The sequence below is a fragment of the Gorilla gorilla genome, chromosome 18 (genome assembly GCF_029281585.2).
Source record: "Gorilla gorilla gorilla isolate KB3781 chromosome 18, NHGRI_mGorGor1-v2.1_pri, whole genome shotgun sequence".
NCBI lineage: Eukaryota > Metazoa > Chordata > Mammalia > Primates > Hominidae > Gorilla > Gorilla gorilla.
Window position 1 is genome coordinate 106913912 of NC_073242.2, and position 27911 is coordinate 106941822.

A 27911-nucleotide genomic window follows, 5' to 3' on the forward strand; every position below is an offset into this window, starting at 1 on the left:
ACAGACTTGCTAAACTAACTCTATAGATTTTTCAAATTTCCTACATATGCACTCATACACCTATAAATAAAGGCAGCTTTATTTCTTCCTTTCCAATCCTACTACCTGTTAAATATTTTTCTTGCCTTATTACACTAACTAGAAGTTCATTACATGTTTAATGAATGGGTATATACAGAACATACTTGTCACATTCTCAAACACAAAGCCGCTCTCAGCATTTCCTATAATGTATGATACTTGCTGTATGATTTTTACAGATACTCTTTGCAGAGTTAGAAATTGCCTGCTGGGCTAAGAATTTTAATCATGTGTGAATATTACCTTTTATGAAATGCTTTTTCTGTATTTGGTGAGAAAATCATATGTTATTTAATGTGATAAATTACATTGAATGACTTTTAAATATTAAGCAATTCTTGCATTCCTGGAATTAACTCGATTGAGATATGATTTATTATTTTTTCTATATTTTTATATTGTAAAATCATTTTTAAACTATTTTTAAGGAGTTTTGGATTGGCATTCATCAGTAAGATTGACTTTTATTTTCCTTCTTGCAAGTTCCTTGTCAGATTTTAATATCAGGGTTATGCTGGCCTCACAAAACAAACTGGGAAGCATGCTCTGTTTTTCTGCTCTTTGAAGGTACTTGTTTAATATTGGTTTGATTTTGTCCTTAAATGTTTAGAAGAATTCACTAGGAAAGACATCGAGGCCTGCAATTTTCTGTGTGAATATGTTTACAATTATGCATGTAATCTAACAGATGTGGGCAGTTCGGGTTTTCTTGTTCTCATCTGTTTTGGTAAGTGGCGATTGGTTTGGAATTTATTTCATTTAAATTTGTAAAATTAGTGGCATAATTCGAAATATGATTATCACTCTAATGTGTATAGGATCATCATAAGATGCTCTTTTGCATTACTAATATTGTTTATTCATGTCTCCTATTTTTTTCTTTCCCGGATCAATCCTAACTAGGGTTTTGTTAACTTAAACGTTCTTTTCAAAAACCAACTTATGTTTTTTTTTTCCCTAATTTTGATAATTATTCATATGTATTTTAATCATGGGGAATAATACCTCTCGTAGAAAGAAGAATATACAGAAATCAAAATGAAAAATAATTACAATAGTCTGAATTTCCAAAATTCGGGATAAACACCATTCCCCCAAATTTTGTGTATATTCTTTCAGATTTATAACACAAATGTATTTATGAAGTATGTTTTCTAAACACACACAGATGAAATATAGAATTATACTGAATGCTATTTGATACATATGACTGCTGTTTCCTCATTTGTACATCTTCTTACTACTTCCCTGCTTAGATTATTTTAAAACATATTTAATATTGCATGACCTTCTTCAAAGATTCTACAAAATATATTTATAATCAATAAGGAGTTTGTTTTTAAATAGAACTTAAAATGAGCATATCTAACATAATTTATAAGTTCTGTAATGTCATAAAATAATCATAGGCTATTTGACTTTTGCTTGTAGTGTAAAAATATCTTTTTAGAATTTATTATTTGAATTAGAATTCAAAGTCTAATAATACGTTGAATTAATACGTTTTATAGTATAATACTATTTATTACCTTTAAAATCATTTTTATTGAGAAAGTATTTAGTTGCCATAAAATGCACCCAAATAAAGTGCAGAAATTGATGAGTTCTTATAAATGTAAACGCCTGTTTAATTAACCCCACAAAGAGGAATCAGAATGTATCCATCACCCAACAGTTCCTTCATGCTCCTTTGTAGACAATCCTCATCACATCCTGACCCTGGAAATAATCAGCTTTCTGTCACTATAGAGTATTTTCACTATTCTAGAATTTTATGTAAATGAAATCATCTTGTGTTCACTTTTATTTCTGGCATTTTTCATTCTACAAAATATGTTTTAAATTGTTTTATGTTGCCCCCGCCCGTCCGGCCGCCCCGTCCGGCCGCCCCGTCCGGGAGGTGGGGGGCGCCTCTAACCGGCCGCCCCGTCTGGGAAGTGAGGAGCCCCTCTGCCCGGCCACCACCCCGTCTGGGAGGTGTACCCAACAGCTCATTGAGAACGGGCCATGATGACAATGGCGGTTTTGTGGAATAGAAAAGGGGGAAAGGTGGGGAAAAGATTGAGAAATCAGATGGTTGCTGTGTCTGTGTAGAAAGAAGTAGACATGGGAGACTTTTCATTTTGTTCTGTACTAAGAAAAATTCTTCTACCTTGGGATCCTGTTGATCTATGACCTTACCCCCAACCCTGTGCTCTCTGAAACATGTGCTGTGTCCACTCAGGGTTAAATGGATTGGGGGCGGTGCAAGATGTGCTTTGTTAAACAGATACTTGAAGGCAGCATGCTGGTTGAGAGTCATCACCACTCCCTAATCTCAGGTACCCAGGGATACAAACACTGCGGAAGGCCGCAGGGTCCTCTGCCTAGGAAAACCAGAGACCTTTGTTCACTTGTTTATCTGCTGACCTTCCCTCCACTATTGTCCTGTGACCCTGCCAAATCCCCCTTTGCGAGAAACACCCAAGAATGATCAATAAAAAAAAAAAAAGAATAAAAAATAAAATAAAATAAAATAAAAAATAAATAAATAAATTGTTTTATGTTGTTGAGTACATCATCAGTTTATGTCTTTTATTGTTGAGTAATTTCCCATTGTATAGATATACTGTTTTTTTTTAAACTCTGCCTTATTTTTGTCAATTATTCATTATTTTCTAAAATATTTCTTAATTTTTGGCTTTAATTTGCTGTATTTTTCCCCCTAATGTCTTAACTTCTATCCTTAACTCATTTATCTTCTGCCTTTCTTCTTCTGATATCCAAGGGCTCAATATTGGTGACTTTGCTTTCATTTGTGATATTGATAATTTGGGTCTTTTCTTTCCCTTTTTTCCCCCATAGATAGCAAACTAGAGGTTTATCAATCTTAGCAAACTTTTGAAAGAACCACCTTTTAGTTTGCTTATTTTCTCGAATATTTTCCTGTTTCCAGTTTTATTCATTTGTGCTCTAATTTTTAAAATTTCTTTCCTTCTGCATTGTTTAGGCTTCAATTCTAAATTCTCTAATAACCTAAGATGAAAACTTGCATTATTTATTTAGGTCTTTGTTTGTTTTCTAATATATGCATTTAATGCTACAAATTTTCCTCAAACACTGCTTTTGCTCTATCCTGTGTATTTTGATGTTATATTTTCATTTTCATATAGACTTAAACATTCTAGATAATTTCACATGAAACTTCTATTTTTAACTTGAATTTTTTTCAGATGTTTAGGAACTTTCTAGTTATTTTTCTGTTATTGATTTATAGTTTAATTCCTTTATGACCTGAGAGCATACATTGTATGATTTCTATTTTTATAAATTTGCATGAGTATGTTTTATGACCCATAATACATGGTGAATGTTCCATGTGAGCTTAAGATGAGTGTGTCTGCTGTTGTTGGGTGAAATGTTCTCAAAATGTTAATTAAATCTAGTTGAATAATAGTGATGTTCAGGTCTTCTGTATTCTTACTGTTTTCCTGCTTCCTTGATACATCAATTATTCCAACTATAATAATGGACTTCTCTGTTTTTAACTTGCCATTCTATCAGTATTTGCCTCATCTAACAACTCTGTTGTTAGTTGTCTACACAGTTAGGATTATTTCACCATCTTGGAAAATTGAGCACTTTGTCTTCAGGAAATGTTTCTTGCTATCCTGAATAATCTTCCTTGTTCTGCAGGTTTCTTTGTCTGAAATTAATGTAGCTCCTTCAGTTTTTATTTGTTATTAGTGTTAACGTGTGATATATCTTTCTTCATCCATTTACTTTTAATGTACATTAGTCTATATTTAATGTGGATTTCTTGTAGACAACATAGCTGGGCCTACTCTTTCTATATACTCTGACAATCTCTTTAATTGGTATATTTAGATTGCTCACTTTTCAAGTGATTATTGATATATTTGAATTAATATCTATCATGCTTTTAACTGTTTTCTATTTGTTGCAATTGTTTTTAATTTTTTGCCCCATTTTAAGTTCCTTATCTGATTTTAATTGAAATTTTTTTATGATTCTATTTTATCTCCTCTTTTACTGTGTCAATTATACTTTAAAAATTGTCAGTGGCTGCCTTAAACTAAACCAAAGTCCATTTTCAAATATTAATAATACTATTCTACTTATTATATAGTGCAGTTCCCTTATAACAGAGTATTTCTAACTTCTCCTTTACGTAGCTGACAACATTCATTTGTAATTTAGGTGAATGTAATATTAATTTGCAATAAAAAATGAATTCATTTAATTTATCCATGTGCTATAAGCACCCAATACATGATTATTATTTTAAACATTTATCTTTTAACTAATGATTTAATTAACTAAGAGTAAGAAAAATAAATGATCTTACTTCTTTTATTTCTTCTTTAATGTTCTTCCTTTCTCAATGTAGATCCAGATTTCTGAGCTATATAACTTTCCTTTTGTCTGAATAACTTCTTCAAACATTTCTTATAGGGAAGGAATGCTCTCAATGCATTCCCTCAGTTTTTGTTTGCCTGAGAGTCTTTATTTCTCCTTGACTTTGGAAGGATAATTTCTCTGGATATAGAGTTGTAGTTTTATTTTTACTTCTTTCAATGCTTTACATATTTTACTCCTCTCTTTGCTTTCTTGCTTGTTTTCTGATGAAAAGTCCAATGTAAGTTTTATCTTTCTTTCTCTATCAGTAATACAGCTACCTTTCGATGCTCTCTGCTTCTTCCAAAATTTTGTTTTTGTCTTTGGTTTACTGTAATTTGAATCTGATATGACTCAGAATAGGTTTTATTTTGGTTTTTAATCTTCATGTTTATTCTCTGAGTTTCCTGGATCTACAGTTCAGTGTCTGTCATTAATATTGAAAAGTTATTGGCCATTATTACTTCAAATATTTCTTTGATCTATTATCTTTTCCTTCTGGTATTCCACTTACGCATATGTTACAACGTTTATAATTGCCCACAATTCTTGATACTATCTTATGCTTTTCTTTTTCTTTTTCTATTACAGGTTTTTTTCTTTTTCTTTTTCTATTACAGCTTTTTTTTTCTTTTTCTATTACAGCTTGAGAAATTTGTATCTTCTTTTCTTTTTTATATATGTATATATTTTATTATACTTTAAGTTCTAGGGTACATGTGCACAATCTTCTGATCTTTTGTTGGTTGTATTGAATCTGTTGTTGGGCCCATCAAAGGCATTCTTCACTTCTGTTCCAGCATTTTTAATTTGTAGCATTTCTCTTTGATTCTTTTGCAGAGTTTTCATCTCTCGATTACATTACCCATCTGTTTTTGCATGTTTTGAGCTTTTTCCATTAGACCCCTTAGCATATTAATGATAGTTGTTTTAAGCCCTTGTCTGATTTTCAACATCTGTGGCATATTTGAGTCTTGTTCTGATAATTGTTTTGTCTCTGCAGAGTGTGGGGTTTTTTTTTTTCTTACTTTTTGCCATTCCTTGTAATATTTTGTTGAAACCAAAATGTGCTATATCTGATGACAATAGAAACTAAGACAAATAGGTTGTTACTATGAAGATTTACATTACTCTGGCTAAGAAATGGGTTACAGTTTAGGTTTGCTACAGGTACTATAGGTACCAGATGCTTCCGGTTCATCTAATGCACTTGTTTCTATTCCTCCTCTTGACTTAAATTCTCTTCAGAGGCGGTCTTTGTTTTTTAAGTCTTTCAACTGTTATCCAGTATTATTGCACTGGACTCCTGTTATGTGGTGGTTCGATGTGTAAGAGGAGCAATGTTCTGTAATATTCCAACTCAATTTTAAGTGTTTCAGTGGGTTGTTGTCTCAGAGCTGTGACCTTCACAAGCATATCTCTAGTGGTATAGCTTTTTTCCCTCCTGCCAGCTACTTTCTTTCCTGGCTACTAGGTTTCCAGTCTATTTCTGTGATGCTCTGACTCCTGTGGCTTTTTTTTCCTTAGGTAAGACAGGAAAGGTACGGAGGCTGGAATGGGAGAAGTACTGCCCCCCAGTTGGGAGAGGTTCTGGCAAAGTCTTTTCTTCAGGAGAATAGCCCTTTGTTATGAAGAAAACCCTGAGCATACTTCACAGTCATTCCCTTTCCCACTTCCTGACAGAGCCAGAAGGGAATCTTTTTCTCATCTTCATAGAATGCATGGATGGGTTCTTGGAGGTAAAGCCCACAGAAATGTGGAGCCCTCTAAGACTGTGGTCAGGAACTTCTCACTCTCATGCTAGTCTACACTCAGTTTCCAGAGATTCATCAAAATTATCATAGAAGTTTTCCTGTCAGTTTCTGGTGCCAGTGGCTTTTGTTCCAGGTGGATGGATCTCAGCTCTGACTCTTTGGATGGTCCCATCCCTCTAGATTTCAGCATGGTGGTGTGTCATGTGTACTAGCTTGTGCTGCTATAACCAATACCCTAGACTGGGTGACTTAAACAACAGACATTTATTACTTATAGTTCTTGAGGTTGAAAAGTCCGAGAACAAGGTGCTACCCAATTCACTTCTTGGTTAGGGTCCTATTTGTGGTTTGCAGATGGCTATCTCTCTGCTGTGTCTGCACCTGGTGAAGAAAAAGAAGTCTGAGCTCTCTTCCTATTCTTATAAGGGCACTAATTTCCTCATGAAGACCCCACCTCATGACCTTGTCAAAATTTGAATACCTCCCAAAGACCTCATTTCCAAATACAGTCACATTGTGGGTTAGGGCTTCAACGTATGAATTTTGAGAGGGTGCAATTTATTCTATAGCACCACGAAAGCTCAGTTCTCTGATGAGTCTAAGAAAAGTGATTGATTTCTAGTTTGTTTGTCTTTTTTCTTGTGGTGCAGTGTAGAGCAATGTTTCACTCTGAGATGGGTACTGTGTGTGTGTGTATAGATATTCTAATATATTCTAACAGAATAATATATATATTCTGTAGAATATATATTAGAATAATGTATATTCTATAGGAGATAAATATTAATTTCCCTTTAAGAACAGTTTTTGCTGCTATTTTATTTTTTATTGTACGTAGGACACTACATAAGAAAAAAATGAATAGACAATTTTAGGCCTAGAAGGCTATCTTTCTGCAAAGTGTAATTTCATTCACTTTTACAGGCAACCAGAAGCACTGAACGTCTCTGACATCCTCACTGTAATTCCCCACAGATTGGAAAGATGGGAAGTTTACCTTTAATCTCCACGCGGGGCTGTCCCATCTCTGGCTTTCCCTTTATCCTAAAAAGTAGATCCTCTAAATTCTTACAAAAAGCCTATGGAAGCCTGTAAAATATTCTCTTCTTTGAGGGCTCTAGAACTAAAATTTTGTCCCTAACCCCATGAAAGCTGCTCATAAAACCATGACCAAAAACAACAACAACAACAACAACAAAACTACCCACCTTCTGTTTCTCCTCTTCAGAAATCCTTTAGTTATCCCTAAAGAGAAAGCCTCAAATGCTGGGCTCACCTCTTTGGGTTTTCTTCTTCTAGATTTTGGACATTTAATATTTTATTATATTTTTATCTCTTCACCTTTTTTTTTTATTCCAAGAGGAGGGTTCAGAATTTCCAGTCTAGCAGTACCATAATGTGAATTTTTATATTTATTTTCCATCTCAATAAAAATTTAGTCTTCCACAAAATCATACTTATAATATCCTAATATAAATGTAAGCTTTATGACTTGTCCACATATCTCTCATAAAACAATTTATTGCTGTGTTTCAACAATAGTTACAGATTACAGCCAAGTTTGCATCTTTCATGTGCTTTTTCTCTTCTGGCTATTTGATCTGTCTTGGGAATTCAAACCCTTTTATGTGAAAGGTACTAAACGGTATATTTTATAACTTGTATCTCCATAGATTCTAATATAATGATTTGCACAAGGGGTCTCATAAAGTTATCGTTAATAATTGTGTTCCTTCAAATAAATATTTTAATAATATTCAGTATTTTTGGAAGGTGGTAGACTTTATTAAATAAAATTCCATTCCCTTTAATTTTGAAAATTGAGATGTATTATACGTGCAGCTCAAAACTTAACATTCTAATTTGATTAGTGGATTCTCATTGCTATTTCTTTATTATAATAAATGAATTTTACATTCATAATCAAGACTGAATCAACTTTGTAAGATATAGTCCTGATGTCTTGTTCAACATATGTTTAAAAGTTACTCTCATCTGGGTTTATGTTAGCAAATTTTCCACTTTTCGGTAGTTCTTACTTCTCTTTGCTTTTATTATATACTTTTCTAGACTAGATAACCTTTTGGGAGGCACATTTAGTAAAGATTTATACCTGACATCATAAAATTAAAAAGTGATTTCTATTTGACAGCATGTTGCTATGATTTATTTAGCATCTGAATGTCAGCTGACTGTGTCAAAATGAATTGTACTTGAAAATAGGTCATGTGTAGGACACATGTAGGTCACAAGAATTCTCACAACAAGGGAGGTTATTAATGACAAGGGGATTTTCATGTTTCCCTGTTTCTTTGTTGAACTTCTACTGGTGCTGCTGTTTATTTGGATGGAGCTGGACTGATTTCTATATAATTGCAGAGTCTGCTATGCAACTATGTGTGACGGCTCCCATGTTTCTGATTTATAACAGTGACGTTTTAGAGCTTCTTACAAATTGCCATATGGGCATCTCCCTTTATACTTCTTGGCTTTTATACATGAGTTGCTCAATTAATATTTGAAAAAGAAATTAGTGCTATTATGCCTCTTCATAAACTTTAGAATCACTTTGGAAATACTTAAAATCCTGTGAGAAACTTTAATTCATTAACTCCATAAATTTCCTTGGTTAAAATACATTCCTAAACCGTCTATGAACACCTCATTGAGTTTGGAAATCACCAAGTCTAAAAGAAAAGAAAAATACAATGAAGGCTTTTTGGTTTTTATCATGTAAGACATATAAAGTTCATTTTACTTCTAGATATTTTATGTACTTAATAATATAACATATATTCTGTGTCTCTTAGGAGGTTACTATTTATATGCAAGAGTCTTATTGATTATTCAATGTTTATCATTTATTTTTATTTGACTCCAATAATTTTGGGAAGATATAAAGTTTAATAGAAAATTTCTTTGTCTATAAAAGTCAGCTGGTAGAGCTGAGTCCCAGTTCAACAATAACCTAAGTTGCATTATTCTAAAATGTGTAAAAGGTTTTAAATATAAATTATGAGGAAAAATGAAAAAAGCTTCAGATAAAATATTAAATTTCCTCTAGGGTAAGTTGTTTGCTTTCATGTTCTGTTGAAGTGATGCCTTTTGATGGCTTAGCTAAATTATGGGCTTTGGAGTCAGAAAAGCCTGGAATTAAATCCTTGCTCTGCCACTTTCTAGCTGTGTGACTTTAGGCACATAACCTCTATAATTTTCATTTTCCTCAGTTGTAAAGTGGGTACAAAAATAACTACTTCACAGAGTTGGTGCAAATATTAAAGCTAGCTAATACGTTTCTGCTATGTCTGATGCTGAGCCCCTAACTTTCATGTTGAAAACATTTAAATTGGTAACATAGAACCCAATCACTAGTTGTTATGGTCCAAATATTTGTGTCTCCCCAAACTTCATGTATTGAAATCTTAACCCTCAACAAGATGGTATTAGGTGGGGCCTTTTGGGAGTTGAGTAGGTCATGAGTCCTGTTATGGAAATGCAATTAGTTTCCTTATAAAAGAGACCCAAAGGAACTCATTCACCCTTCCACGATGTGAGACTACAGCTAGAAAGTGGCATTCTATGAAACATGAAGTAGGCCTTCACCAGATACCGAATCTGCTGGTGCCTTCATTTTGGACTTTCCAGCCTCCAGAACTGTGAAAAATAAATTTTTGTTGTTTATAAGATACTCAGTTTATGACTTTTGAAGTGAGACCTTCTAAAATATGTTTTTCTCTCTGAAAAGTTTTGAGATAATATAGGGAACATAAAAGAATAGGATTTATACACAAACCAGAGGAGTACTTTAAGAGTGAAACAAAGATCCAAAGCACAAAATTAGCTTGGCATGCATTCAAAATGCAAATTTCAGGACCCTCCCCACAAATTTAGTACACAGGTGCAAGATTCGTTTCTAAAAAAACACCTCAAGTAATCCTGACATATACTAAAGTTCTGAATCTTTAAAGGAAGACATAAATGTCCCTGTAATAAAATTATTATTTTTTAAAAAAGATAAAGAGATATTTAAATCCATGCATTCCTTTGTGAATTGTTATGGTAACAATTCTTCATAGCAAATTGAGGAAAGTTTCCTAGGCAAAGGAATACATTTGAAACTCAATAGCATGCACTGGACTTTTTCATTTATAAAGTAACGTAGCATCAATCATATGCATCATTCACAAACATTCTGAAAATTTCCATTAAATATTAAAATCCAAAGCAGAATCTTGGTTATGTATGAAAAAATGTCAACAAGTGGAGCAAAAATTGCAAATTTATTGATCAGTTAATAAATATAATAAATAGTAACTGCATATTTTTCCAAGTGACACTGGCATTAGAAAGTTAAAGTATCCAGAGTGCTACTAAGTAATGCTTTTGCCTGCTGTATAGCTATACACTCTTCCTATGTGTGTCTCCATTATTTTATTATTATAAAATTAATACATGCCCATTAAAAAATCTAGATTTGACTGGAATGTGCTGTAAGTCTCATATCCCCAACCTCACAATTTTCCTTACCTTCCATAAGAGATAATTGCTAAAAGTTTTGAATATGACAATGATATTTTTATTATTAATATAAACTGTATCTTATATTTATTCTTAACATTTTCAAAATTTAAATAGCTCATAAATTGATCAAGTGAAAAGTGAAAGGCTGTCATTTGCAGATGTCTTATTCCATTTACCTGTTGGCTGTCTCTGCCACTGTGCATCTTTTCTCCCAAGTCCCTTAAGACCCCAAAATCATTGAACTCACATTAATTTTGAAACAAATGTGAGATCTTTTGGAGGGTAATTTAATTAATCATCCAGCTGTTCACTCTGCAGAAATCATATTAGGGATTATGTTAGTCTGCCAGTGGCACCTAGGAAATAGAATCAAAAGTATAAGAAGATCTAAGGTCCTCAACCAAAGCTGCACATTACTCTAATTTGGAAAGCTTGTAAAGACATAAGCATACAGGCTGGGTGCGGTGGCTCACGCCTGTAATCCTAACACCTCGAGAGGCCGAGGCGAGCAGATCATTTGAGGTCAGGAGTTTGAGACCAGCCTGGCCAACATGGTGAAATCCCATCTCTAGTAAAAATGCAGAAAAAAAATTAGCCAGCCATGGTATCTGGGGCCCGTAATCCCAGCTACTTGGGAGGCTGAGGCAGGAGAATTGCTTGAGCCCTGGAGGTGGAGGTTGCAGTGAGCTGAGATTGCGCCGCTGCACTCCAGCCTGGGTGACAGAGTGAGACTCCATCTCAAAAAACAAACAAAAAAAAAAGACGTAAGCTTACACATACACACACACAAAGAGAAAGAGAGAACAAAAACAATGCTCAGGCTATGAGCGCTGAGAGTTTTAATGTGCAGTCTAAGTTCGGGAAACATTGCCCTATATCAGCCATCCTAAAAGAAATTGAAATAATCGATTTTTTAGGCGAATCATCGGGATTGCCATAAAAATTGAGACTGTAGTGCTCTAGAGGTTGGGTGGGAATAAGATTTGGTTAGTGCAATGTAGAAAACAGCTAACCTTTCTTACCAAACCTCAGTAAAAAATTTTGACCAGTGGAACAGAATGGAACCTTCTCAGGGGTCTGGTTATCAGAGTCCAAATATCCATGGAATTAAACAATGTTCTCCTATTTATGTTCTGGAAAACACTAGTCTGGAAATTTGCTCTGCAAAACAACAGCAGCAACAACAGCAAAAACAGAGGGGAGCAGTTTTCTGGCCTTATATGTTTGAGATGCGCTAGGTTAAGTGTCCCTGCCATGGGTTGATACATTGCAATTTGCACATTAGTACATGACATGCTCTGAGAGGCCCTGTAATTGAGACATCCGTTGAACTTTTGTTTTGTTTTTAAGCTCAGTCTTTCTCAAACATACACATTCAACATATATTTTATTGAGAACCACTTTGAGCTGAACAATGTTCTAGGTGTTATGGATGGAACACAATAAACCTCCCTGCTTTAGTAGAGTTTGTTTTCTAGGAGGATAAGATAAACAGGCAGATAATGATCAAATAAGAGAAACCCCTCTTAAAATAAAGAGAAATACAGAGAAAATAGCAAGATATTTATGGGGGGTGTCAGGTACACAGGTACCTTAGAGACTGTGATCAAAAAGGGCCTGTCTTGGGGGTAATATTTTAGTCAAAGCTTAAAAGGACAAGAGAAGCTGGGCATGCAAAGATCTGGGGAAAGAACTTTCAGAGCAGAATGGACTGCTGGTGCGAATCCCTGAGAGAACTGAACTTGGCTTGTTCAAGGAGGTCCAGTGTGGTTAGAGCATAATGGAAGTGGTTGCTAAAGACTGTGTTTGGATAAGGAGTTTAGATTTTGTTCTAAGTGGAAAGGAAAGTGTTGGGGATGGCATAGTTTAATTTACCTCTACAATTGTTACTATGTGCTCAGAGGGGAAGACATTGGGGGTGATGGCAAAGAACAAAATAATAATAAAGACCAGGAAGAGGCTGTCAGGGAAGTTCTGGTGAGGTGATGCTTTGTTGAACTGAGTGGTCATATTGAAATAAAGAGATGCCCCGATTTTGGATATAATTTGGAGATGCCATCACAGCTGTTCCTGTGTTATGTGAGCTTGAACATTTAGTGTATGGGGTACTGGTGGAGTGGGGGCAGGAGGTAGGGGATTGATTGACAAGGGTAATCAAATTAATTTAACTATAAAACACCCAATCTTTTAAAAATGTATTAGAAAATGTTTTGGTCAATGATAATAAAGGGATATTTGTGAATTAGAAAGAAAAACAGGCAAATGATCAGATACCCTGGGTACTGGTGTTTCTAGTGTATTTATCTTTGCCTTGTGCAGTCTACATGAGGTTGATCTTATTTGTTGACCCAGTCATGGGCAAGGGACTTACCATGAACCTGCAAATGTAGTTGCATGTCCCCTTATTATGAAAGAAAGAGATGGAGGAGAGGAGAAGGAGGACCATGACAAGGAAGGTGAGAAATAAAAATGAAATGTAAATTATTGAGAACAACTTCTGCTTCATGCTGACTTCTCCACCTGTAGTCTTAACAGTGTGTTGTGTGGAAGAAAACAAAAGTTGCTTAGATGTTGGGTGCTGCAGTATGTGGGTTTTACAGGTAAGCTACCTATTATGTCGATGCATCCTGATTTTATGGAAGAAACATAGCTCCTGGCCCTACCATATAGTGGTTGCAATGGTTGCAAACACTGGAGGGATTTTTTTTTCTTTCCTTTCTGACCTCTAATTTCCTTGTCTGCAATTTGACTGTGCTAGCTTAGCATCAATTCCCGAGATTTCTCTAGCTTTCAAATTCTAAAGTCCGTAAGTTTAATTACAGGTCTTTCCAAATTACTATTGCTTCCAATTTCCCTTAACAATTTGAATGTGTGTATCTGGCATTGTGCTGCTGAGGTTTAACAACCTGTTATCTGAGTGTAGCTCCAACTTGAATGTTGTGTGGTACTTTTCTTTATGTTAATGAGTAAGACGAGAAGGTGAAAGAACCAAAACACGTCATAGCTTAATTCATTCATCAATGATGTAAGCAACTTCTTTGTTGACTCGGATGATAGTTTTTCAACCCTTGGAGAATATTTTCTCAATTTTTTTGGTGCTATTCACAATGTTAAGTGCTACAGACATGGCACATTTTTACGTTTAATCTACACTTTACAGAAGCAATTTTTATTACAGGTATCATGGTTGAAAACTGGTTTAATGGGGTGGTAGAATTTAAACTCTCTTAAGAAAAAAGAGAAGTTGAAGCAACAGTAATTTCTCTGGATGCAGAGACATCATGACATAACTGTTAATGTGATTTTCTTATAGAAGGTAGCACCATTCATAGTAAAATGCAGATCACACATTGCTCATAGACATTATAGGTGACAAGCTGAAATGGATGTTCTCCAGATACATTGATGTCCTTCTTTCCCTTTTCTTTTAGGGTTTTTCAGGAAATGCAAATGCAGACAGTGTTGTGTACTATAGACTCCAGCCTTCTATCAAAGCCAGATTTCTGCGCTTCATCCCTTTGGAATGGAACCCCAAGGGCAGAATTGGAATGCGAATCGAAGTGTTCGGATGTGCATACAGTAAGTGTTTGTTTATCCAATACACTGACATAGATATCAAAAGAGATGTTTTAAAAGCCAAACTGCAAACTGAAATGGACTTTTTAGCTATGTAAAGAGGTATAAAAAAATCGGAATAATTTTTGTGGAAAGCTTTTTTGTGCATGCCTGTACATGCCAATATTGACTTTCATGTTCAACTTTAACATTTTAATTCAGAGATGGAAGCACTTGATAGATGGATAGATACATATTTACTGATACATGTGAATGTATTTCTTCAAATAGAATATTATTGACTATGTTGTAACTTTCAAATATTAGAAGTTTCCTTCATGAGTTATATTTGATGATATTTCATTTAGGTATCCTGAGTCTAATAAAAGGGACAGTGTTCCATTTAGTTTAACCAGTCATGTTATGGAACCAAAAAATATTTTTTTCTTTAGCCTAAAAACAATATCATGCAATTCACCTTTAAATGTGCTATGCTGTCAGTATAAATTAATAGAAAAAGAAAAGACTTCTGCCTGAATATAATATGTGTTTAAAATACTTTCACATAAAAAAGTTAGAAACCACAGATTTCTCTTAGTCTCCTCTTAATGAAGCATTTTATTATATATATTTTTTGTGAGGAAGGGACCTGAGAGTTATTGATAGTGCACCTCAAGCCACATTATCCTGTTAGATACACTTTTATTATAGAACAGTGGGTTAGTTAATATGATTTACAATTAGCAGACTAACAGTGTGAGGTTTGAAGAGATTCAGTAATTTGCCCAGAGCCTCACATATGAAATAATCTTGAAGAGAACCCAGGACTGCTCAATTCACGACATCGTTTTTTTTTTTCTCTAGTAAACATTTATTTTTAGCTACTAAAGCTTTTTTCATACATACACTGTCACTTTGTGATGTAAGCCAAGTTAAGTTCTGATTCACTTTCTTTACATAAAAGAAAAGCAGGTGATAAAGAGATCAAGTGACTTGTTGAAGTTGTCTAAACTCTATCCGACAGAGAGATCACATTGCGTGGTTTGCGTGGGTACTCTCCTGTATTTCGTGATGTTTTCAGTGTCCATCTCTACCATCAAACATATTTGACAAACCTGATTCCTCCAGGGCCTACAGAATAATACTAATAAAAGTATTAATATGATATTAATAGCAATAATAGCAGTAACACTAATAGTAATATTAATAGCATTCCTTTCTATAACTCTAGAAATAGCACCGTTTCCTTAGTGCTTATTATATGCACTATTCTAAGCAGTTTACGATTCCTCAAAATAGCCCCGATAAATATTACTGGGTAACTACTCCATTTACCTCTTTTGAAAATGAGAAAGCTAAAGCTTAGAGAGGTTGACTTGCTCAAGCCACACAGAGAGGAAGTGGCAGAGCTGGGTTTGCAGCCAAGTTTGCCAAACTCCAGAAAGCAAGCTTATATTGACATTTCCTCTAGTTGTTGAATAACGGAGATGAGTCAGTGGCCAACTAACCTCTCACTATCTGTCCACCTTAATTGCAGGCTTTCATGGCTTCAACAATCCAGCTTAGCTACACCATGTTAGTTCCTCACGTCACAATTAGTATACCTGAATAAAATCACGCATTAAAAAAATCCTACCCCCAATTATGATCCTGCAAACTAGAACTTGGACAGTAGTCTTATTTGTCTTTGGATCGTAGAGCTTAGCAAAGCTCATGCCACATGATGGACAACTAGTAAAACCAATTTCAAAGTGCTTCCTGTTTACAGTTATATTCTCCACTTATTCAGAACATCCACCTTGCAAAGTACTTGTCTATCACAGCATAAAAATAGCTAACAGTTATTGTGCGTGTATTTTTTGTAGACATTCTACTAATAATTTAATCCTCAAAACCACCCATTTATTAGAGAGAAAACTGGGTCTTAGAAACATTAAGCAATTTGTTCAGTACCACACCCTTAGTATGCATTAAACCTAGGATATAAACTCAATATTAACAAATTTAACATTAAGAGCAACAGTTTAGTGGGACTGTTTATGCTGTTTTGCTGGCTCTAAAGCACCAGGTATAATGTCCACATGGTGGTGATAGCTAAGGTACAGGTTCTTTTGAGTTATCTGCTGCTCTGTGGCTAATGATAACTCAAACCTCCCCCTCACCTGTCTTGATCTGCAGCTCTCTGGAATGTTCTTTTTGTTGCAACTTCATTTGCTATCTTTGGGGTGAGCATACTGTCCCTGTATTTGGTCAATATTCTTTTCACATTGACCCATGGTTGAAGTAGAAGTACTGGAAGCCAGCAGGATTTTAAACTCAAACTTAAACACATATAGTGAAATAGTGTGGCAGGAGTTAATGACAAATGATGGTTGTGTAACTTTAAACCATTATTAAAGGAGAAAAAGTAATAAACTTAATGGATAAACATTCTTGTAGATAATCAGAAAATAACCAAAGAATGGGTTGGGCATGAGTACCTTATGGGAATGTATTTGATCAAATTGACTTTTACACCTCAATTACACCATAGTCATGCTCACATTTTCCACCTATTCATAGCATTGGCATTGCAATATATTTATTAAAACGTGATATTATATAGTCATCATTTATTAAAGTTAATATGTGTCAGAGACTGTAAAGAATAAGCGTCTTCTGATTTGTTCCTGGTAATGTAGGGAAGCAGGCAAATTAATATTGCCATTTCATGCAGGAGTCAGAGGAGACAAGCAGAATTATCTACTGAATAAGACATACAGCTTGCTCTGGGTGGCATGGCAAAGAAATAGCTAGGACTACTGGCTTTCCCTACCCTCAGAAGGAAGGGCTGTAGTTGCTATCATCACAAGTATCCTGTTGCAAGAGTTTGTCTGCAACTCCCTTAAGTAGCACAGACCCAAGATCAGATTGGATTTTCCCCAGACACAAAAGACCGTTCTCCCAAAATCCCTATTAAAAGAAAAAGTGGTGTTGGGGAGTGGGTAGGGTTTCTTTACTGAATCACAGCCACAGGACATTCATCCATGCCCAACAAAGTAGGTTTCCCCTGAGCTTGAGGAAGGCCTGAAGGATTGCATGCAACCAGCCATCCTCCCCTATCTGTGCCTCCTCATCTGCACCAAATTAGCGTGACTCAGGTGTGCTTTGCCTGAGCCATTCACTCAAGTGCAGCACACCTTGCAGACTGCTTCATCTCTCCTGACATAGAAGAAGGTGAACTTAAGAGAAATTGGTAACTTCTGCAGAACTACACAACCCGTGTTAGATCTAGGATTTAAAATCAGCTGTCTCATTTTCCTAAGCCAGTGCCCTTGATAGCTATGTGAATCATACATGTATTGAGCCTTTAACCATTTATTGGTACTTGCCAAAAAGAACTCTACTAGGTATTGGGTATAGGGAGATATTCTAAAGTCATAAATATTTTCTTAATAAAGATAGGCATGTGCAATGTTGGAAAAATTATATGAACTAAGTATAAAATATTGTAGAATGAGTATAGGGTGTGAGGGATAAAGTGATTGATAAATTGTGGTTAGTATAAGAAAGTTTATAGCAGTAGATTTTGAAACAAAGTTGCAGATATTTTCACATGGGAGACTGAAAGGATGGTCCAAATAGGAAAAGTGCTGTACCCCAGTCAAGCACAGGAAAGAGGATTGCTGGAATGATTATTTGAGTACAGTCATTCAGACTGAAATTAGGGCTATGGGTTAGAGGGTGAAATCTGGAGGCAGCAACTCATTAGAAGGCTTTCACTCTTGTTTGGACAAGTGATGGTAGAACCCCAAGCTAGAGGAACAGCAATCAGTAAAGGGGGAGGAAGGGCGAGGCGCGGTGGCTCATGCCTGTAATTCCAGGACTTTGGAAGGTGGAGGTGGGTGGATTACCTGAGGTCAGGAGTTCGAGACCAGCCTGGCCAACATGGCGAAACCCTGTCTCTACTTAAAATACAAAAATTAGCCAGACGTGGCTGGGCACGCCTGTAATCCCGGCTACTTGGGAGGCTGAGACAGGAGAATCACTTGAACCCAGGAAGTGGAGGTTGCAGTGAGCCAAAATCATGCCACTGCACTTCAGACTGGGCAGCAGAGTGAGACTCTGTCTCAAAAGTAAAGGGGGAGGTAAGCAGATTCAAAATATTCTTAGGATATTGAATCAAGATATCTTGGTCATTGTATGTGAGGGAACACTGAGTTATCAAATTTGCTTTTTTTCTTTCCTCCGTTGATCCTTTTTTTTTCCTTCAAATTTGAACAACTGTCTGGAAGGGGCTGTCATTTACTAAGATGGGAAATGAGACAATAAATAGATTGTGGAAGGAAACAAGAAATAATTAATCCTGTTGTTGACACATTGAGTTCAAGGGCCTTTGATATATGGAAGATTGGAACTCCAAGCCCTCTGAGTTGAAGATGTAGAATTAAAACCTATATAAATATCATTATTGTTAGTAAATCATAAAGTATTCTACTTATTGTACTACTATTAATAACAAATGTGTGAAGTGCTATGTTTGAACGACTACTCATGTCTTGAAAAATGGGAATGCATTTCTGCCATAATAAAAGCAGCTCCTTTGTACTATTTTTTAGGTGGAATAAATATTTTTATACCAGGCTCCCCTTGTGCCTAATACATGTTTGCTGAAGTCATAGATGCAAGCCTATCCTGTGATTATTACAGGAAAATGGCTATTGTGAAAACCACACATAAATTGCCGTTTACCCCAACAAGTTAGGGCAGTAACTTGTTATGAAGGAACATCAAGTGAATGGAAAATCCATATCAAAGAGCATGTTCTACTTTTATGTCAGTAAACTTGAAGTTGTTTCCTGAGTAATGAGAGAAGTAGAGGCTAAATTTTATGGGATCAAAGAGAAACTATAAATTTCCAATATGTTGGCCATAGCAGTAGTGATCATGTTTGCAGATCTGGAGAAGAAATGTATAGAAATAAATTACTGGTGGGAGAAAGAAAGAAAAAGAAAAGAAAATGTTTGATGCTACAGAAACAATATTACATGTCTCAAAGAGAAGTAAACAATGGTGAACAAAGGAAATAAATGGGTGAAAGTGAATATATCTGCAATGTCCTTAGGAAGCAGCAATTAAACCACAGGAGATAATGTTCTTTAATTGTGGATGAATTGCTGAGGCAGTTGTCCTTAGTGTAAATTCTAAATTCCTTTTCTCTAGTTACTGTATAAACATCCTCATTTTGCAGCCTATGATCATCTCTTCCTCATCCCCAACAGAATAAGAACATCCAACTGTCAAGCCATACTCAACTAATTTGTTTCTTTGGCTAGCCATGATTTTATGATTTTTCTAGCCTTAGGGTTTCTGCATGATGCCTAGGGCAATCACCACGTACCCACCCAGCCTTCATTTCTCTATTTGGATAACTCTCTTACTCATTCTTCTTTTCTCAGCATAGAAATCTCTGCTTCTGACAACTTCTCTAATACCCCACATTCAAATCTGGGAATGTTTCCACCCACTTGTAGAACAGCTTTTCTTCTCCCAATCATGACATGCCCACATTATACTGGGTTGCAACCAGACATTCTTTTTTTGTTATTAGTCTTCTGGATAAAGACTAATAACAAAAATGAAGAATGAATGAATGGGGGCAAGCTTAGTAAGCCTCAGGAATGCTTTCTCCATCATTCTAGTGTTCAACTTGTTAAAGATCAGGAATAAAGGTTAGCCTACCACGAGAACTGAGGGAGAAGATTGGACATGATGAGCAAATGTACAGGTGTGTTAAACCATTGTGTTTAATTGCTTCAATGCAGACAGTTTAAGAGAAAATTATGGATCATATTTAATAAATAAAACATCAATCATTTTAAAACATATTAACTTGCACATAATAGGAATGTACACTTTATTATTTAAAAAATTTCCAATTTTTTTACATAATGAACTATAAAGTTGGAATTATAACCATCAGCAGATTTAAGTTTAGAAAACATATAAAGAGGACAATTTAAAAAGTACTATAAAAGCACAGACATTTACCTGGGTGAGGAAAACAAAACATTGAAAGACAGCTAGATAATAGTCTCTGTCTATTCAGGATGCTAATCTCTCATACCACCTGTCTGGTTAGGGGGAAGAATGAAAAGCAATAAATTTGTTAGATTTACTAAAATGATAGTTATAATTGAGTTCAATACCTATTTATTGAGCAACTCCCACATGCTAACTGCTAAAAGCTGGAGTAAGGTGAATTAGATAGTTCTTACACTCAGATTATCTATCAGCTAATATAGTAGCTGAGAAATACTGTTTTATGTCAAAGTTTGAAAAGAAGATAGACTCTGATTGGCCTAAAATCAAAGAGTATAAATTCTCTAATTCTTTGCAAAATTTATAATTTTAAGTTTGATGACAAGTGGAGTGTATTAGGGTTCTCTAGAAAGACAGAACCAATATATATATGTGTGTGTGTGTTCTGTATATATATGCACACACACATATATAGAAATTTATATATACAAAGGGATATATATCTAATAAGATATATTTATATATATTAAAATATATATTTATAAATATATATACTAGAAATATTGAAATATCGAATATATATAAAGGGGAGTTTATTAAGTATTATTAAGTAGTTTACTGAGTATTAAGTATTATCGTAAGTAGTTATTAAGGTCTCTCCAAATAAGATTATGACACAAAGCCACAAAGCTGGAGAGTTTGATATACCCCTGAAGTAGGACAGTAAAGGTATATTGCTGGCATTGCCAGCTGAAAGCAAATTGTTTCTGGTGAGCCTTATGGACAGGAATGGAGAAAAAGGCATTTGCCAAGTCAATGGCTGCACACTAGGTACTAGGAGATGTGTTAATTGGAGCAGGCAATGAAACCACATCTAGTACAACAGCTGCAATTGGAATCACCACTTGGTTAAGCTTACAATAATCCGCTGTCATTTTCCAAGATCCATCTGTCTTCTGCACAGGCCAAATGGGAGAGTTGAATGGGGATGTGGTGGGAATCACCACCCCTGCATCTTTCAAGTCTTTGATGTTGGCACTAATCTCTGCAACCCCTCCAGGGATGTGATATTGTTTTTCATTTACTATTTTTCTTGGTAGAGGCAGCTCTAAGGGCTTCCATTTGGCCTTTCCCACCATAATAGCCCTCAACCTACCAGCCAGGAAGCCAATGTGGAGGTTCCGCCAGCTGCTAAGTATGTCTGTGCCAATTATGCGTCCTGGCACTGGGGAAATGACCGCAGGATGAGTCTGGGGACACACTGGACCTACTATAAGTCACACTTGAGCTAAAACTCCATTAATCACCTGACCTCCATAAGCCCCTACTTTAAATGGAGCACCACAATGATGTTTTAGGTCCCCTAAAATCAACATCAACTCAGAGACAGTGTCCAGTAGTCCCTAAAGTGCCTGATTATTTTCCTTTCCCCAGTGCACAGTTACCCTGGTAAAAGGCTGAATGTCTCCTTGGGGAAGGATGGGAGAAAGATTAACAGCATAAATTGTCAGTAGGGTAGTAGGGTCCTTCCTCAAAGGGACCTGTCCTCTCCTTCATTCAAGTGGTTCTGGGTCTGTAAACTGGCTCAAGTCTGGAAGTTGACTGAAGGGCTGTGATTCTCTGTTTTTATAATTCAAATTAGTCTTTTGTCAATTCAACCTAGAAGTTTTCTACTTATATAAATTAAGCAAGAGTGCAGTAGGCTTTCTATCAGTTTTACTTCTAGGAACACTGTGATTAATTAGCCAATGCCAGAGCTCTATACAAGTCAGACTATTGTGATTGCTGTTTTGCCTCTGCTGTCCATTACAGTAGCTACGCCTGCCTTGCCTTTGATGTTTGAGTGCCACCACTTGGTTCCTGCCACCTCAGGATCCAATTATTCCCATTTTATTTAAATTTTGTAGTTGAGTGACTGTGGTTCCCACTGTTAGATCTGACATACAGGGAGGAGCAATTGTAGGGCTCTTCAAAGATGCAGATGCTGCCCTCACAAATCTGTTTTGCAAGGTGTTGGTCAAGGGTATATCTTCTGGACCCTCCCAGCTGGGATGAGTAGGTCTAAAGTGACTAATCTACTCCACCATCCCCATCTCCCTAAGCCTTTGGATTCCTTTCTCTACATTAACCCAAGGGACATCAGGCTTCCAGCTTGCTCACAGTGGGCCATCTTTTAATCCTTATTTCAGCTAACTAAGCAAATAAGCTGTTAGAACCTTTTTTAAAACTCCCTAAGCTGCAACGTTAAATGCAGAATACCTACTTAGTGGGCTGAAATCAATAAATTCAGCCTGATCTAATTCTATGTTTCTTCCACCATTATCCCACACCCTTAATATCCATTCCCACCCCTGTTCTCCAGATTTCTCTTCATATAAATTAGAAAACTCAAGAAGTTCTTTTCAAGTGTAGTGCACCTCCTCATGGGTCACACTCTGAATGTCACCTCTAGGGGCCCGCCAGGACTTTAGTCTAGTTATAGGTATAGAAGCAAACAGGGGTGTTGGGGTTGGTTCCTGGGGAGAATCAACATTGTCTCGCCTGGCAACTGCCTCAGGGGAGGCCATCACTGTTGTCTTAGGCAGCGCAGGGTTTATCTCCTCAGACAAAGGTGGAAAGACTGATGGCAGTGTGGGTCAGGGAGGGGATGTTGCCGCTACTGGGGATGGGAAAGCTGTTTCTTCTGGCAAGAAAGGTTCATCAGAGTTTACAAGGTCAGTGTCCCCAGCTTCATTAGGGTCCTCCCACACATCCCCATTCCAAGTTGCAAGGTTCCATTCTTTTCCAATCAATGCCTTCATTTTAACAGTAGACATGGCAAGGCTGTGCATCCACCTTTCCTTGCAGGTCAGCCACTCACATGATAAGAGCTCATGTCTGATTTTCCACAATTTCAGCTCTTTCTCTAAAGGAGATAAGACTCTGACTCAGGTCAATCTTAGAAGATTTCAGACCCACTACCTGCTTCTGAAGCCAGGAGACAGAATCCCTGAGTTCATCATTTTCTTTCATCATTTTGTCCAGTGAACTGAGGAGCAACCAACCAGCTTAATTATGTTCCTTGGTTCTCCACATATGGTCAAAGGTATTATGTATAGAGTCACTAAACTCCTTACCTCTCACAAGTGGTAAATCAGGAGTGTCCAATGCATTAATTTTGCCTAACTCTCTAAACAGTTCATGACAAGGACTATCAGTGTTCTCCATACTATTAGAAGTAGAGTCCTTAACATTTTTGGGTCTAATCATATTAAGTAGCCAACTCCAGAAACCCCAGAACAACTAAAGAACTCCATCCTTAATATTCTGTTCCTGTAGAGCCACTCCTGGTACCAAAATCTGTATTAGTCAGTATTAATCTGACTAATACAGAATATCTATCTATCTACCTATCTATCTAATCTATCTATCTATCTATCTATCTATCTATCTATCTATCTATCTATCTATCTAGGAGTTTTTTAAGGAGTATTAATTCACATGATCACAAGGTCCTACAATAGGCCATCTGCAAGCTGAGGAGCAAGGAAGCTAGTCCATGTTTCAAAGCTGAAGAACTTGGAGTCTGATGTTTGAGGGCAGGAAGCATCCAGCATGGGAGGAAGATGTAGGCGGGGAGGCTAAGCCAGTCCAGCGTTTTCATGTTTTTCTGCCTGCTTTATATTTGCTGGCAGCTGATTAGTTGGTGCCCACCCAGATTAAGGGTGGGTCTGCCTTCCCCAGCCCACTGACTCAAATGTTAATCTCCTTTGGCAACACCCTCACAGACACACCCAGGATCAATACTTTGCATACTTCAGTCCAATCAAGTTGAGACTCAGTATTAATCATTACATGGAGTTATATTAAAATTAAAATAAGATTAGCTATTAAGATACTAGAAAATAAGGAAACTATGAAAACCTGTCAGGGTCATGGCAAAAGAATTCAGCATCAGTTGAAGAGGCTTTCACTGACCAAAAGTGAAAATGTTTTAGTATCAATAAGGATAGTAACTGCTAAGTTTTGCAACAAATTAAGTATGTTTGAGTGAATGAGTTCATGATAATAATAATTGAAAAAGCCCCATTGATCACCTATGAGAGACATAAAGACCCAACTCCTTATTTTGAAAACTAATAAACGAATAGAGGAAACACGAACCATATCTTAATTTTCCTATATAACTTGAACCTCAAGGTAACCAGATAGAAGAGAGGAGTATCTCTTTAATTAAATATTTTAGGTAATAAATAAAAATGAATAATAGAATTAGAAAATGTCTATTTGGCAGCCCTAAATAAATGACTGGTTCAAGCTAACTATGACAGTTCACAACAAGGGAGAAGATCTGTTTTTCAGTATCAGTCATGGCATTGTAGCTTTTATTGGACTAAACTGCTGTCCATAAAATTATAAGTGTTAAATAAAGTATATTTTAAAAGCCTGCTTCAGAGTTCTGAAGTTTAAGTTATTAATAAAATGAAAGAAACTGGAGCAGAATTGATTCTTGGAATAAGGGAAGTAAACTTTGGGAAATCCACATTTATCTTGCTTTTACCAAAGGACCAGCAGAAAATAGCTAGATTTTACTAGGAAGCGGGGACGGAGGTCAGAGTTCAAGTTGCCAGAGAGGCTAGAAATTGAGTAGGGAATATTCAGAAGAAGATCAGAGAGCAAGGGTCCTTGCTCCTGCAGACACATTTCCCTCATATCCTTGACCAATTCTTGTAACTCACATGCTCAAGGTGAAATGCCAAGCAGCCCTGGAGAAAGCACGAGAAAGAGGTTTAAAAGTCTAAAGATTTCAGTATCTACCTAGGGCTGGAAGGGGACCACCTTTGGAGTTCAAGTCCTGCCAATTTAGAGGAATTTGTTAAACACCTTGGAGTTTTACTGAAATGCCACAAGGTAATCTGTCACAGGAATAGAGATTTTTTTAAAAAGGGAAGAAAGAAATCCCACAAGAGTACTGCCTTGGGAGTAAAGACTGTACCTTAGGACGTATTGTTATATCCTAGAGCTAAGGACAAAACCAACATAGACTTATCCAACAAAACTTGAAACTAAGGCTTCACAGGGTCTAGGTGATCAGCCAGTAATTCACCTCCCTGTGGACCACTGCCATTTACTTCCCACCAGTGCCATCCAGCCCGCCACTGTCTCTCCTACACTCCTAACAGTACTCATCCCTCCCATACCCACACTCTCCCTTTTCCCACTTCCTCCTTCTTTCCTGGCCGCTGCTGACATATAGGGTTACCTACTCAGCTTAAATAGCACTTCCTTGGAGATATTATTTCTGAACACCAAACAAATTTAAATCTCCATGTTCAAAACTCTCCAGTAACCCTGTCCTTTCATTCCATGCTTTGGAACTTGTACATTTGTCTGTACATATGTACATTTGTACAATTACAAATTGTAAATATGTACAATTACATATCTTTACTACTTTACTATATTTTTAAATAGACCAATTGTAATTGTACATATTTACCAACTTGTAAATGTACATATTTACATTATAATGTGTAATATGTCTGTACACACAGGAGGATTTGCCTGCTCTCTTCTTTCGGGATGGAGCATCCCTGAGGACAGGTGTGTTCACTGTAGCAACAGCAGCTCCCACCGTAGCACTTGACACAGCATTCAATAACTATTGGTTAAATGGTTGAATTAAAAAAAATCTGATTATCCATGATGTAAATGGTATCATATATACATAAAAATCACAAATGTATTACATTCACACAGCAGTAGTTGATCAAAAGAGAGATAACTTTGAGATAAACATGTGATTTCAAGTGTTGTTATTATTAAAATCATAACAGTATACAAAATAATCAATGTTGAGGCATTTTGATATTTCCATTTGATCCCTCTAGCATCTTTGTGTAGTATGAGAGGCTGGAATTTTTCTGTACATAGCCAAATAAGGAAACTGAGAATCAACATTTAGGTGACTTCTGTGACATTGCAAAAGTTGCAAATGAATATTAGAGACAAAAATGCAACTTACATCCTCCGGTGATGCATTCAAGTGTCCTTGACATAGTGGATATTACTAATTTCAAATCTGTTTAAAAGATTAATTTACATTGACAAAAATTAAGTGAGAATGATCATGTTTGTTCCCATAACCTGCTGGTGTGTTGTTACTGACCTTAACTTGGTCTATTTAAAAAGATATTAAGGTCACCTTTTCCCTGTGTTTATATATAGCACTTGATCTCTGTGCGTTCTTCCTTTTTATTGTATTAATTTTAGTTGTTTTAAACTTAAGAGTCCTTAAATCATTCTGTATTCTGTTATGCTACCATGCAAAAATAGTATAATCTATTTCCTGTTGATTTCTTGAGTACTTGGTCTCTCTTCTCCATTGCTTTAAAAAACCAGTTCAGTAATGCAGGTCTCAAGTGCCTATCTATCATGCTGCTACTTTAATATTTCACTATATAATAGTTAAACAGCGACTCAGTCTGATTTGTGTTTCTTAGAAGTCAAAATTGGACCTCTGTTTGTTTAGTAATTTATGGGCAATAACTTTCAAATAAATAGACAGTATGATCAGTGTTTAAGGCTGACTTCATGTTTAACTAAGAAGAGTTTGGTCTATACCCCTTTCCAGTTGATGAAATAGCTATATTTTTTTTTCTCTCTGATCTTTGACGGAAACATTCTAGTTCTATTTACATTTTGGGGAGATTCCTAAAGAATTAATAAAAGACTCTAGTGTCTTTTTCAATCACTCTTTCATGACCTTCAAATACAGTTAATTTTCTATTATTTAAAAATTGATTTTCTAATTTACACATTTTCTATTCCAATTTTTCCCTTTTAAGTTTTTAGTCATCTGACCTCAGCAAAAATTCCATGATTCATAGGTTAACTCACAGAATCAATTTATCCCGAAAACATCTTCAAGGGACAAATCTCTACCACCTCCACAATTATCGGCAAGCACCACCCACAGTATAAATAAATAAAACATTCATTTCCATGGTACAGTTCATTTCCAGGTACAATTCAATATGCAATGGGGTTATTTATTTTCAGAGAATAGGTTTATGGAACCTACTTGTTCTTCCTGTCAAACAACCCTCATGCTGCCATCTGCCTCAGAATCATTTAGGGACCTGTATTCCTGTTCCAGGTTAGAATTCCAGAGATTCTAATTTGGTGAACGTTAGGCCAAGCCCAGGAAGTAGAATGTTGAATGTTTATGGAGATCCCAAGGGATTCTTTTCCATTGGTTCCAATATAACTGGACCATAGAGCTCAGTTCATGATCTTGAATATTTTTCTTAGTAATTCACTTGGGGGTGGGGAGGACATTGCTTTTTCAAGTGACAACCCCTCAAAATTTGAGAAGCCTCAAACTTCTGGAGAAGGGCTAGGATGCAGGGGTGGGGAGAAGATACCAGGAAAACTGGAATATATTGCCATGAGGGGTGTGTGTGTATGTGAAATATGCAGTGGTAGAAAAAGTTTGCTGCTCAAGAAGGTAAAGCGTTTTTACAATTTAGTTGACACCCTTCTTAGAGGCTACAGCGGATCAACTCCCTCTCCTGCACGTCTTAGAAATCATTCAATACC

General features: G+C 36.0%; 1 protein-coding gene across 2 annotated transcripts in view; it reads left to right on the top strand.

Moving 5' to 3' along the window:
- CNTNAP4 (contactin associated protein family member 4) overlaps window positions 1–27911 on the top strand; it is a 281020-nt gene that overhangs the window by 136981 nt on the left and 116128 nt on the right. For both annotated transcript variants that reach the window (XM_055366612.2, XM_004058016.5), the window contains exon 4: window positions 14186–14333. In XM_055366612.2, the coding sequence (XP_055222587.2) occupies window positions 14186–14333 (148 nt within the window). The remainder of the gene's footprint in view (window positions 1–14185; window positions 14334–27911) is intronic.